Below are 14946 nucleotides of genomic sequence, written 5' to 3'. Positions count from 1 at the left end.
GACTAAACAAGCCAAGTGAATGACCAGTAGTGATCAGGCAGGAGGCGGAAATCCCTGATGAGAGGGAGTAAAACATTTCTATCTCTGCAAGATTCAAGTTATTGAAGTACGTCATTAAAGGGCAAAATGCAAAAAAACAACAACAACAACAACAAAAAAACCAAATCTGGTCGCCAAAGCATCATCTCCTTTCATACTAACGGAAAACTTGTTACTCTAATATAAAATTGTTTTAAGTAATTGTTTTTAATGTAATCCAGACAGTTCATTTTAAATCAAATCAATTAAATTTGGCTAATTTATTTGACTTATTTCACAAATTTTATTTATTTTTAATCAATGAAACACTTATTATCAGTAAAAAAATAAATGAAAAAAAAATCTTGAGGCCACCTTTTTACATACAGTAAATTTGGTTAAGTTATCATTTTTTGTAATATACTTACAAGAAAGATTTCATATATTTCATCCAGCAAGAACACAGCCCAGTTCCTCAGTTCATGTAATTTACATATATTTACAGAAAGAAGCAATGTAGTTCAACTTTAAAGCAACAAACTTTATAATGAATACTCAATTATAATGCTACATTTAAAGTAACTGCATAGACCTGAAAGTATTTGTCACTAAACGAATTTGTTACTCAACTAAAAATTAAACAATTACTTTGACAACATTTTAAGTTTTTCACCAAGCGCTTCCCTGTAACATGACCTCTGGGGTGATGAGAAGGAAAAAACGCTAATAACTGCCGTGATAACAACCCCCTTGACAAACTTTCAGTACTGACATTAAAACAGTTTCTTATTCTTGTGAGTTTCTGCTCTTCTTTACTCATTGATATATATATATATATATATATATATATATATATATATATATATATATATATATATATATATATATATATATATATATATATATATATATATATAAGGGAAAAATGAAAGCGAAGAGGTAAAAGCATCCATCCAGGGTTGGAGGGCCTGGTAGCTTTCCAGGACGTGTTCATATTGTTAACCTATTATTAACTTCCACAGAGAAGAGATGTGAGTCTATGTTCCCATAGTTGAGGTCTCTCCTGCTCTAGTGTGTCTATGGGCCTGGGCGGTGTGTGTTTGGCACATGAAGAGATGAGGAGCAGAGTGTTTTATTGAGGAGGCCTTTGTGCATCTGTGTGGAGAGAGGAGTATATTTGGGGTTACTGCGCAGGCTCCCAGAGGTGCACCCTCCTCCTGCTTCTTCTCCCACCAACACCCTACAGGCCGGCCTATAAGTACTACCAGCTGCAACACAGAGGGGAGAGAGAGAGAGAGAGAGAAAGGAGACGGCGAGGGGGAGAGAGAAGATGACATGAGGGAAAGGAGATGAAGATGAGGAGATCTGTGGAGGGAGGGGAAGGGAAAAGTAAAGGAAGAGTTTGAAGGGGAAAAGAGAAGGATTTTGGAGAGTGTGAGCTCAGGAGGTCATCCTGGAAACAAATCAATGGCTGATGCATTCTTGGGGACTAGTTGGACTGCAGCTCTTCCTCCTTGGCTGCCTATTGGCTGGGAGCTGCCCGGAGGAATGTATCGAAGCCTGCCTATGGAAAGCAGAGGCGACCTCCAGCTCCCTCACAGCCGCACAAAGTGGCAATTGTTTTGAGTTTGAAGAAAAGGGGCATGGAACAGGAACGGAGAAAAAAGCCCATAACTCTTTCTTTCCCTTTCTTGTGTTTCTTTTTTGTCTCTTTCTCTCACTCTCTGCCCATCTTTTCCCCCCTCTTTTCCCCTCTCTATTATTCAGTCTTTCTAACAAGAACCCTCCCATCTCCATTCCCCACTTTCCGCTTCACTCATGCAATTCCTCCTTTTTTTTTTTTTTTGTCAGCTGAAAGGTTTTGATCAAGGCTAGGAAATGACATCATCAATTCAAAGAAGATAATTTTTCACATCTTGAGCCTGAGACTAAATATAAAAGCACAGTGTTTGGGCAAGTTTCCTCTGTGTTTCCTCATGTATGATGGTTTATATAGACCCAACAACCTGTTAGTCATGCAGCCACAGATGTGTCAAATAAAACCAAGGAGAGGAAGGATGTGACATAGATAAGCTGGGGTAGACAAACAAACTGTAGGTAATGATGTCTTGTCTGGGGTCCTTCAGCCATGACCGTGTTGAGATCTTACAAACAGTTCAGAGCGCCCTTAATCTTCTCGGGTCGGCTGCCATGTCAAGGAAGGTAAACGGTAGTTTCTGCCATGTTACTTCCTTGTTGACAAAAGTTGGATGACTAAGATTAGCTGGATTTGCTGTTGCATAATACATTCAGACAAAAACAAAACCGCTGCTTTTTTTCTTAACCAAATCTCAGAGAAAACAGGGAGTAACCCCATCTCCACAGTTCTTTACAATCCCACCTAAACAATGCTGACTGTTTATAAAGATGGTTATTGAATACAACAAGTACAAATACCTTAAATCTCTTTTTGAGACAGAAAATGCGAACTACGTAGAGGGAAGACTTTATTCACACCAGTTCTAACCAGCTGCTCTCACCTTGAGATAATCGCTGTCAAGGCACAAAATGCCAAGCGTAGAACATTTTGACTGTTTTAATGTGCGTCAGTCTTCTGTCTTGCTTTTATCATATCTCCTCTGGCAACCATCTCTCAGGCTTTAGAACCACAGGAGGTTGGCAGTAAGATTCACGTCTTTATATATTCTAATCTCCACAGCCCAATCACAGACCCTTATCAATGCTAATCATTATGTTGTGTGTCATTAAGCACTGACAAATGGACAATGAGCTTTGGGGTGATAGGGTCGAAAATGCATTTGTACTGTATCAAGAATGGATTTGTGACCCATTTGCCCAGTATTTTAGTCATTAACCATTACTTCTCTTATCTAACCAGTCAGCCATTACTTTTAGCTCACGAAACGATCCAGCTTTTCAATAATTTATAGATTCATTTTCACCCCATGTATCAATGACTACTGTACTTTACTAAATCTGTAGCTTTTTAAATTTTTACCAAGTTAGCCATTTTACCATTTGAGCTGCATGACACGGATGTCAGAAGATTTTCAGAAGTATTTTTGTGTTGTTGTGGGGGTTATTTTTTTTATCAAGAATGATTAATTTTTGCATTTGTGTCTCATTGTGAGTCATTTTCTCATTTTGACCCACTCATTATACACTTCTGTTCATTCTACCCTAGTTGGCTCAGTGTGATATAAAATTTTAACTCTAGTCATTTCAAATTGAGTTATTCGGCAAATTTCTGTTTTTCTGGCAAAACCTGCTGTTTAATTTGTTTATTACAAAGACTGCCCCCCCCCCCCCAAGCAACAGTCCCTCATCTTTCTAATCCACACTAGATAAAATGACATAAGACCATAAAGATAAAATGACATAAGATAAAATGACATAAGACCATTTTTATCATTTAGCTACAACCCTTGTATACTTATATAACACCTGTTGGGTTAGGACATATAAGCCATGAGCGCAATAAATCTCTCTGCCTCCCTCTGACACTACTTTCATAGGTACTTTTACTTTTCCTTCCTTTGCTCATCCTCTGTTTCCAACAGAACTGCCTCACTAGAGACTGGTAATGGTTCAGGATGCTTAGTGACACTTCCACTGGTAGTTTCTCAGACTAGTGTTACAAGTAAACAAATATCTGTAAAAATAAAATCACAGTACACTAACTAAAATTCCCCAAAACTACACGCCCCAATAGCCTTGAGTGCAATCTTTCCTCAGCTGCAGGGATATCCCGGACGTAGAGGAGGTCAGAGGACACGGAAAAGCTGTAGAGTGGCCAGGACGGTGGAACAGGATAGCGTTTTAGTGAGGCGCTCACCTTCCGTGTGACTGCCGGGTCTAGATAACCCCTCAGCTTCTGGAGATACGTGTGAGGTGGGTTTTTTACTTGGAACCTCTCCTGTAAGAGCAAAGAAAAAGAAAACACACACGGGGGATGACCATGGGAAAGACCAGGAGATAAAAATGAAGAGGAGTCATCCTCTGATGGGAGCCCAGATCGGGCTCCACCTAAAGACGTGAGAAGAAAACAATTCCTCCCCTCCAGCAATGTGGGAATGACAAGGCTTTGCACATGAGTTTTGTTGGTTCCCTATGGAGCATTTCAGAAAACTCACCTGGAAGCCTAGACAAGGATAACAGTGTTGTAATTTAAAATTGAAAATGTGTGTGTGGCATTAAGTTTTAAAGGCTTTTAAAGGTTTTATCTGACATGAAACAAGAGCAGGAATGAGATGAACTGTCTGTCAGATGTCTGGCCACAGTCTGATAAGACAGAACACAGAGACCTGCTGATAAGACTGTTTGGCCTGCAGGAGGTTATAAACAGCTATAAGCAGTCTGCAGTCAATGACAGGAGTGTAGCCAAATGTGTGTGCTGTGGGCAGGTAGGTATTAAGTTCAGCCGGGAAAAAGTTTTAGGTCAAAGCCCTCACTGTCAAGCGGTAAATACCAATACAGAAGATTAACACTGGATTTGGATCAGCGTCAAGTGAGAAACAGTATTTGGATCAGGCTGAGCACCACGGCAGTGGTACCCTTTATCACACTGTATTGTATCACAAAGTAGACACTGCAGATCATTACATCGATGATGTTGGGATTTAGGACACCTGACCAAAAAGGGAAAGCCCATCTCAAGCCGGTGACTCTGCTAAACATCAGTGTCCTGAGCCGTCTGTCTTTGCTGGTCATTTTTTCCTCTTCGAATGCACAAATTGATGACTTATTCAATCCATATATCAGGAGGCAGCTGTACAGTTTTCTCAGTCTATGTATATATCCAACAATTTCACATTATATATTCATTGGATTGTGCAAGTCAAAGAGTTGCATGACTGGAAACCCTGGCTCTAGCAGGGGTGACTCTAAATCTTTAAATGCATCATGTTTTCAGACAAGTATGTCTCTATATGTTATTTTACTTAATTACCCAGAATGCTGTTTGCTATTTCAAGACTCTGCAATTGACTTGTTGCTAAAGACGTGTGAGGTTTTATTCCATTTGAAAAAAATAAGTTCACACCTCTCTGTCAGCCTTAACAAGTTTAATGATTGGTTTAATTAAATTAGCATCATCAGCTACACGTTATTGTTTTGCATCCGGTGTCATTTTGCCACCCCCTGCTAACAGATATGAGGTTCTGAGGAAAATAGATGAGCTACGAGTTGTGTCCATTTCACAAAAACGGTGGCATCAGCAAAGGGCTTTTTTCAGCTGGCAGACAGATTAATCCTGATTCAGTATTTCAGAGGGGAAAAAATACAGGTATGCAAAAATACAGGTTAGTTCTTTAATGGATCCATCTTGTTGCGTGCAAAGAAATGTGTGGAATGGAGGGTCATGAAGACATGACGCAACAGAGTGTCTTATTGAAGACACACATCTGGTTTTTAGGAGCACACATCAGCAGGTTCAAACACGCTTTGGGGCAGTTTAAGTTTGTCCTTTGCAACAGGTTTGGATTTAATTTTAAGGAGTAAAGTATATTTCCCCATCTGAGCAGAAACATCTGTTCCTATCAGAGTTGGCGAGCCGTCGCATGTCATTCTGTGTATAAAGAAATGTAGAAGGAGCTACATATAACGAACCATCTACGTACAGAAAACCTGTTACACAGCTGCAATGAACGATGCAAAATGAAAAGCATTTGACAGTGATGAGTCGATCATATCCCTTTCTCTTTCTTCTGAAGGGTTTTAACTTTGTATTCACTTCAAGAGCACCACATTTCATAAAACCTCATAATTGCCAGAAAAATGTTTAATATTTCAAACTCTGGTGGAATTGGCAGGGCCCGTTTCTCAAAGGGGCCGTACCTGTCAACTTAGCTTCCGTGACTCCGTCTGTCGCCGCTGCCATGGTTACATTAAGATGTTCGCAGTAGCTATGACACAGAAAATACTCCCAGAGCTCCCTATGCATTCATGGGTACATGCTTGTTGGTAAAACAAGAACATAGTGGAGTCATTGGAGGACTGGCTGAGTGATATCTGATGTCTGCCTGCTGCAACGATGGGGAAATGGTTGACACCATAAATGTTTTTTTTCTTTACACAATCAGTCAAGAAATTAATTTGTAATGCATTACAGCAAGGAAACTTCACACCTCTGGTGAGTTATTGGTCATTATGTATGGAAATAACCGACTCCCTTAGACAGAGTACATGTACACATTCTGTTTCCGCTCGTGAGAAAGCATCAACAATCCAAGATGTGTGTCATCATATCTCCCTGGAGCTGTTTTTTAGAAGCTTCTTCAGTGACAATTAAAAGGAAACCAACTGTTCTGACAGCAGCTTTGACGGGGTAATACAGTCCCCTTCAAGCTGAGAGGATTTCTGACTGCTGATTGGCTGTCTGCTGAGCTGTCCCCAGCTCCGTACCCTTCAGGGTCAGCAGCTATCAATGCAGGTTGAGAGGGCGGCGGTTTTGATCTTGCGTGCTGTGTTTTCTCTTCTTGCTTAGAAAGGCACAGAGGAGCACTCAGACCACAGCTCGCTGCACAACATGCATCCTCTGCCAACACTAGTAGGATGGGTTTTTAAATGGATAACTGATGTGCACACTTTGATGTTGGCTGATTGACTTCTTGAGAGATCACTCTTTATTTTACAGCCATATGACTACGTATCAACTCTTCATTAATTCACTTTTCTCCTGAGAGTCTGGTAATTATGGAGCAACAGTGCATAAAGTGTGACTTCTACAGTTCTCATCACACTATACCACAGAAATGAGTGACTGATGCCCACCTGATCACAAATGAGCTCCCATTTCTTCTCATTATCGTACTGTCGCAACAGCCGTGCTTTGTCTGGGGGAAGATTCATGGAGTTCTGCAAGAGAAGAAAGGGTCAGAGTTAATTGCATGTCGACAATGACAACACACATTAACTAAAGACATAAAGTTTGTGCACAAGAGGGTAAAAATGGACATGAGACATTGATCATTATTAGTGATATTTTTAAAACTCACAGTATCGGGCTATCCAGAGCCATATCATGAATTAAATCATGTTTTAGAGACTGAGAACTAGTTGGGCCCAAAACCAGAATTACAGCCATGGAACACTTTCACTTCTCTACTGGTCATCAGGTAATATAAGCAGATAACAACAGTAATAGCAGCTTCCTTTTACTCAACTTCTCCCCTACAGCAGTCAACAGGAACAAAGGTGAAACTGAAGGAGACAGCGAGGAGATTGCAGGCAACGTCTATGATTTTTATGATCTCAGTTTTTGAACTTTGCATCATGAAGGAATAGCTCTGCAGAATAGGGACAAGAATGATCCAATCCCCCCCCACCCCACCCGCAGGAGAATTCAGAAACCTTGGAACAATTAACCAGAGTCCAATTGTCTGTCTCGAGAACACAGAACATTCAAATATGTCTGAGAAAATGAATTTGCATGCAGAAAAGAAATCCAAGCACTGTATATTAAAAACATGTCCAGGTATGTGCTTCACTAACAGCCTCTGCAGACAAAATCTGATAATCGCCCATCAAAGCATTTCATCCGCATCTTTCATCTGCAGCTATCAGTTTTACAGGAAGTACACGTGTTTCACCGAGAATGTTTTCCACTGCTGAGGATGGAAAAAGGGGGAGATCTGCCATCATGAGTCGTACATCTTGGAGTTATTTTTCCTTTCTCATTCAATGGCTTGGATTACCTTTAAGTCTGTTCAAAGCTCAGACTCCACTTGTCCTCACTGGGAGAGCGAGAGGAAGATGGATGTGGAATATCCTGGGATCAAGATTGTTTCCATGAGCGAATAACACCAGGAAAAAGTCAGGCACTGATCGAGGAGTATGATTCAGGTCTATAGGGAGCTTTTGGGGGTTTTTTATGTTGTATCTAATATATTAGCTTGGCTTTTCATTTATACAGTCTCTCATTTTAATATGAATGTCCATTAAAATCACCACATCAATCTTGTTTGTAAAATAAGATTGATGTTGTGACGGTTGCATGTGTACATCACTTCTATTATAAACTGTCCCAGATGTTAATAGAGCAAAAACGAAGAAGAAGAATTAAATAAGTAGCTGATTATTTCATTATGGTCGTAGGGTAGTTTATACCCCCCATTGGTGCACTTCCGTTTCTAAATAGACATTGCTGAGGCTCAATTGATTTTCTCCACATGCCAATAAACCTGCTAAAGGAATTGAAATGCCAATATTAAATCAGATTTGCTCCGGTTGATGTCTTTGAATGCATCAAAATCGATGTGAATCACAACAGATGTAAGTGGTTCAAAACATATATGTGATATATAGTCCATCCAGCCTCCTCTACAAGTGGCCATGAAAAATTATTTCGCATCCAGCAGATGTTTGATGTTTGAAGTTGGCTGCAGGAAATACAGAGTCAAAGGGAGTCTTGTGATTAAGTCTGGCTGATAACCGGCATAAGTAACCCGCTTTCTACCCTCGACACTTTTACAGATGAGCAGAAGGACAGAAAGTCACCAGCAGTCTCGCACACAACACCAAAATGAGACTTGCATATTGTGTATGGCAAGAAACTAGAGGATTGTAAATCAATCTATTATTTCTAGATTTCTGCCTTGTAATGTTTGGACACTGAACAAATATTCTTCTGGAAGCAGATGAGTTTGTGGTAATGATGTAGGTGCTGGATGTAGGTACAGCAGACAGGCGGGATGGTTTGCTGGGTTCATGTGGCTTTTCCTGCTTGGTGGGGCTCCAGCCAAAGAACCACTTCTACCAGCTTTCAATTCATCCCAGTACTAATGAGCTGTGACAGGCACTCAGCATGCTGGGGTCAGGTTACCGTGTGTGTGTGTGTGTGTGTGTGTGTGTGTGTGTGTGTGTGTGTGTGTGTGTGTGTGTGTGTGTGTGTGTGTGTGTGTGTGTGTGTGTGTGTGTGTGTGTGTGTGTGTGTATGTGTGTGTGTGTGTGTGTGGCAGCACACATACACACACATACACAAGGCTGCCTGACGATTAAACACAGAAACTTAAATTTAAGTGCGTACTGACAACATTAAGTGGAAGCCACCGACAAATTTTGCGACACTCGCATGGATCACCATTTATTTTTTTAACATTCGATAGTCTTCTACTCAGTTTTAAACCACGTAGATAACAGTTCCTTTGTATTAAGTATTAATATAAGTATTATTTAAAATGAAAGTGGGTATCCTGAGTCAACCCTTCCTATCAGCTGCAGGCTGAGGCATGCAAGAGACACTACATCTGATAAAAGTTGTCTAATCTGATATAAAGTAGAGACAAATGTAAATACATGCTCGAAATGTAAATGTTCTACTGGTAGAACCTTCAACAAGAAGATATTCATTGATACTCCACACACACGGTGCTTGTGACCTAAGTGAAACCATGATGATAGATATGGATGAATGTGTGTGTTAGCAGTTTCTTCAGCACCTAATGTTAACAAAAAGTTTTAGTATTTAACATGCTGAATACCAAATAGTGTTGGTTATACAGGTAGCATTGCTACTTGGAGTTCAAGCAGCTGAAAACCTTGAATACCTTTTTATTCTGATCCTAAGAGGATTTAATAAAGTTACTGCCTGTACAGAGGAAAACAAAAAAATTTGCAGTTTTGTGTCGATCTTCATGACTGTTGTGTATACCTAACCTGATTTTTTAATAATTGTTGGTTAAATGCACAGTGGACAATGCTTCTATGAAATCTTCTTGGCGTCTTTCACCAAAAACCAATCTTGAAAAACAACAGATAACAAATGTCTCCTATCTGTGTTTTTTGAGAGAATAAGTTCATTTTGTAACTCTGTGTGACTTTAATGTCGTTAAAAATGTTTTTTGGCAGTAAATAATTAAATGAGTTATGAATTAAATGAATTCTTGTGACCCCCACACAAAGAGAAGGAAACCATTCACATATGATAAGAGAATAATGATTCAAAATGTTGTAGTAAAGCTCGCATGAGTACTAAGCAAAGAAATATCACAAAGAGCACAAAAGCACCATCGCATAGAAACATACCAGGCAGCAGCATAAACAGTTCTCCAGACAACAATGAAATAGAGATGACAAAGTAGGAAATTGTAGTGGTTACAATACAGGGTGACCAATCGCGCTCTTCTAAATGTTTGGTTTCAATACTTCGACATGTCGAGTCTCTCTTCTTGCTGCCAGAAGTACATTTCATCTCCAGAGCAGCTGTCTCACATCTGTACTGTCACACTGGATTCCTACAGAAACACTTGGAAATAAGTAAAGCTGGGACTTGTAACTCAAACATGGATCCATCTGTCATTAAAAAGGGTCACCAGAACACAAACTAAAGTCTAGATCCTAAACATTAGCACGTTCTTGTGTTGACTGAGCCATCTGGTTGAAAGTGAAGGTCTCACTGGGTGTTGAAGATGCAGTTCAGTCATACTGGTTATGTAAAACATTTTAACTGACATTTGGGCTATGAGCAACCACAGCAAATAGGACAGGTTAATAAATATGCATGGCTTACTGTCCCATTTTAGGAAAATGATTACACCACTGTGGCAAATGTGGACGATTTATTTAATGGGTGCTGAAGGTGTACCGTTTACCGGAGGACCTTATCCAACCTGTTTGTTGTGGCTGCTTGCTCTGTTACTGTCCTGTCCTAGCAATACGTACAATGATGCTTCAACCCAAATACTGAAGCTTTTATCTCGCAGTCACCAGACGCCTCTTTTATCCAACATTCAAATCAAGTTCCCCCAAAGGTCATGTCCTTCCTCTCAATCCTGTTTCACCTAGAAAGACATACCAACTCGAGAGCTCTTTTTTTTTCAGTTAACTCTCACCCAAGTGGAATGAAACTACAAAATATTCCTATTTAAGAATCTAAAACCATAGAAATTTTCGTTTTTTTTTCTTCAAGATAAATCAAACTAATATGTTAATTATCAAATTGTTGGTTGTTTATGTATTAGCTGCCGACTAATGCTAGAATCACTGTTACTCCAGTCAGAATACCCAACAATGAGTAACTCAGCTTTAACTATTGCAGCCACCATTTGCACCAATCTAAACTTAGTGTTTTACTCACACCCAATTGCAATATGTGAAGAACTCATTAATGTGTATGTATCTCCTATTTAAGCAGCTTGAGACTTAAAATGAGTAAGATAGGAATGATTTAAACTATATAAATAAAATTCCAAGCCATCAATTTGAATGGGGGAATATCTCAAAATACTCAACAAATTTTATCTGCATATTTTTCTTGCAGGTATATGAATATTCTTTGATGTGCTTTCAGTGGTGGTAACTTAGATGATACCCTGTCTTTTGTATTTATATATATCATGTCCATTTATTCATTGGGCTCCATTTGCTGTTCTTCTTCCTAACCAGAAATAATGCTGAATCTAGTATATGCAACACAAAATAAAACAGAAATAAAACTGGAAGAATTAAGTAATCTTCTGTATGTCTAATAAAAAAAACATGTACATGACTTAACTTCCACATTATGGTGTTACTCATTAGGGGCAATTCTGATTCAGATCCACTCAACTAAAGAGCTAAATACAACTTGGAAAGTTAAAAGTGAAATAAACTGTCAAGAAAAGCAACAAGATACGGATAAAACATATTAACTAAAGTATTGGAGGTACCCCATTGGAAGGCATCCTTATTCTAAAACAGAATGTGAAAAGCTACTATTGAAAGAAAGAGCAGATTTCCGGTCAGCAGATCAGTAGTTGAAAACGAGACCACGCTTTGCTCTATTCACCTCTGCTATTTGCATGTTTGCAGGGCAACGGCTCCCAGGGACCCAGCCTTCTCAGAGATCTTCTAGGGACTGATTTGGCCCTGGGGATTTCAGCAGCTACGAGACTGAGACACACCCATGGTCTCCTGTATCTCCCATCTCTAGCACTAACCCCTGATGACGCAGAAAAAACTCCTCATTGGCTGACTGAGCCAAAAGAACAAGTAGTATTTGATTCAGATCATCAAAATTGTTCCTTTATTAATAAGCAATGTGCCAAAAGGAGAAAAAAAAATACAACTACGTTGACATGACGTCAAGATTTCACACCCAGTTTACGTCATTCAAAGCAAAAGACCAGCATAGTAATTAATTGCTGCTTTTTCAAATCAGAACATTGCAGGGTTCACACAACAAGCCACGGCAAGAAAAGCTCTGACTGTGTCGGTTATCGACGACTAGTCATGACAAATGTTTGAAAATTTCTCAATACCCAAGAAAAGACAGGATACCAAGCCATTCCCTGCCAATACTTGCTTCATCAGTCACAAGTGTTTTAGGACATTACACAGTTAGGATGGTGCTGGAGGCTACTCTCTTTGCTGAAAGACACCGCCCTCAGTGTATTCATACATGACAAATTTCATTAGATTGCGTTAATTCTCCCCTCATTTAGCCTGTAGGGTTCCAGAGGAGCTGCTCAGACATACTATATAAGAATCAGGATCACACTTCCAGAAGAGAAGGCGAGCAGGGCAGCCCTCTGACACGCGCTACCCCAACCCAGCCGTCCTTCCCACACTGGCGCTGCGTGGATTCATAATCCTTGCCGCACTTTGAGGGCACAGGTGTCCTCTGTCTGTCCTCAGATTAGCTTTGTAATCCCCAGGACCCCCTGCTCCGGCTCAGCAGCTTCCTCCATTGAGACGGAGACTGCTCATGTTTGTGAAGCTGTTGACAGGAATGAGAGGTTCGAGTGTTGGAGCCTGGCCTCTCATTTTCCTCTTTTTAAAGCACATTCCAATGAAATATCTTTCTATTACGTCACTGTGACTGTATAACAGTCGTCCAAACTAACATCCACCAGCAGGAGCTCATCAGTCTATACACATTATACTTAGAGGAAGATATCCCCTCTTTAGCCAGATTGTCTCTTGACACCTCTATTACCATAAAACTGCTTTCTGACACATCCACCAAGCCTCACAACAGATTAACCCCGTACTGTCTACAAGTATTGCTCAAACCAACAGTTTTCTTATACACCGTGCTGCAGCTGCATGTGAATGGAGTCACATTTAACTTCCTCCTGACCCTTGAAATTTATAGTCAAGCCTCTGTTTCAAGTTTTGTTCAGAGTATCTTAAGGGGAGACTCAAAAACTCAACTTGCCTTGACTTCATTATGTACAAGCATACAGCTCATCAGAAAAAGCCTGTTTCAATCTTTAAATTGTGAGTAAAATCTTGCATCTTTCACGCTGGGCGTTATCCAGATAGTGAAAACATTATGGAGAAGATCTGGAGCAGCAGGAAGTTGTCCAAATAAAATAAGTGAACACAGAGGAAGAGCTCCAGCCAGGCCAGATGTTGCAAAGTTGCGAAAGTGTCTGGACTGAGGTGGAGTCCATGTCATTGTTCAAGCCAAGAGAGTCGACCAATCAGAGAGGCTGTTTATTCTGGAGTCAAATACAGGAGTGTAAATGCACTGAATTATAGAGTGACATCATCAGTTTACTTGAACAGAGTTAAAGTTTGAAGAAAACAACCTCAGGTAATTAGTTACTGCAGTAATAACTTCAGTGGGTTGTGGTGGGATGAACATGAGCTGACAAATAGGAAGCTGACTAATTTAATGATGCTGCTAAGCATATAATCCCTAAGAGCTTTAATCTGTCTTCTGTCAACGACAACATCCCAACACATGCAACCACGCACCCATTTGCAAAGCTGAGATATAGCAGCCTCTAACAGTTCAATACAACTTTTAATTTTCAACTTCTCCAACTTCCATTCAGTTATGGGAGTGAGATTTAATTCTAGCCTTGATGCTGGAATTGCGTCTGTAGTGTAATAAATCACGACTTCCTTCTATAATAACAAAGCACTGATGCTTCCTTCAACACACACTAATTTGATTTTCCGAATGTTAGAACTACCTGCTGGACTTTACTGAAAATAAATCATAAACATACACACACACACACACATACACACACACACACACACATATATATATACAGTATATACATATGTATCATATATATACCAAATATATGGTATATCTCAAATACATATCAAATACTGTGTGTGTGTGTGTGTGTGTGTGTGTGTGTGTGTGTGTGTGTGTGTGTGTGTGTGTGTGTGTGTGTGTGTGTGTGTGTGTGTGTGTGTGTGTGTGTGTGTATATATATATATATATATACACACACACACACACATGTAACATTTTAACCCAGCAATACCATCACTGTTATTTTCATCTAAAGCCATCATGTCTCCAACACTATAGAAGTCATTTATAAATTCATCCAAGCGCTGCAGTTACGTCTCCCAATGAGATGATTAATGTGCTCTGAACTGCAGGTTCCCCATACAACACTTGAGCTTCTTTGTCATTCAGTCAGAAAAGGCTGAAAGGGAGCTTCATAACACAAGAATACAGATATGCAAATCACATCACTCACTCAGCAGCATGGAGCACCCTAGAGGACCAGTCAGAAGTGAAACTGCACATACAGTTTGTGACCTACTGAGGAATGTGGATTAAGATTGTCAAAGTTGTCAAGGCTAAAACATCCGATTGTTACTGACAGAACCTGTTGAGTCACCTCAGCAAGAAACAGATATGTCTACTCACTGCCTCTACAATATAGCTGTTGGCCAGTGTCTCAATGGAAATTACCTGCTCACCTTTTGCATTTAGCCTGTGATGTTGTGTCAGTAGGTTCTGTGATCTGCTTTATTTTGTGGGAAATTTGTTTCAATTTGTTTTTAATAAAATGTCATCCAAGAAGCTGTAATAATAATATTAACAAAATAAATCTCCACAAAAGCAACAAGTTCCTTTAATTTTTGAGAAATGTCAAGCACATTTTGCAAGGTCCCATGCTTTAGCTTTTGAGTTTCACCAGAAAAACAAAATGACTTAAACTGAAATCTGAGCAGCCCACACTGCTTTGGTTT

The 14946-nt window shown here is 39.7% G+C and overlaps 1 protein-coding gene across 4 annotated transcripts in view; it reads right to left on the bottom strand.

The window, feature by feature from the left end:
- The window catches only part of fmnl2a (formin-like 2a), a 46398-nt gene that overhangs the window by 24425 nt on the left and 7027 nt on the right, over positions 1–14946 (bottom strand). For all 4 annotated transcript variants that reach the window (XM_068328636.1, XM_068328637.1, XM_068328635.1 and 1 more), the window contains exons 2-3: positions 6790–6873; positions 3854–3934 (exon numbers count right to left, since the gene is read on the bottom strand). In XM_068328636.1, the coding sequence (XP_068184737.1) occupies positions 3854–3934; positions 6790–6873 (165 nt within the window). The remainder of the gene's footprint in view (positions 1–3853; positions 3935–6789; positions 6874–14946) is intronic.

This window comes from Antennarius striatus, chromosome 12 (assembly GCF_040054535.1).
Source record: "Antennarius striatus isolate MH-2024 chromosome 12, ASM4005453v1, whole genome shotgun sequence".
Lineage (NCBI taxonomy): Eukaryota > Metazoa > Chordata > Actinopteri > Lophiiformes > Antennariidae > Antennarius > Antennarius striatus.
Note: the sequence above shows the minus strand (reverse complement) of the source record. Positions and strands in the feature narration are given on the sequence as shown.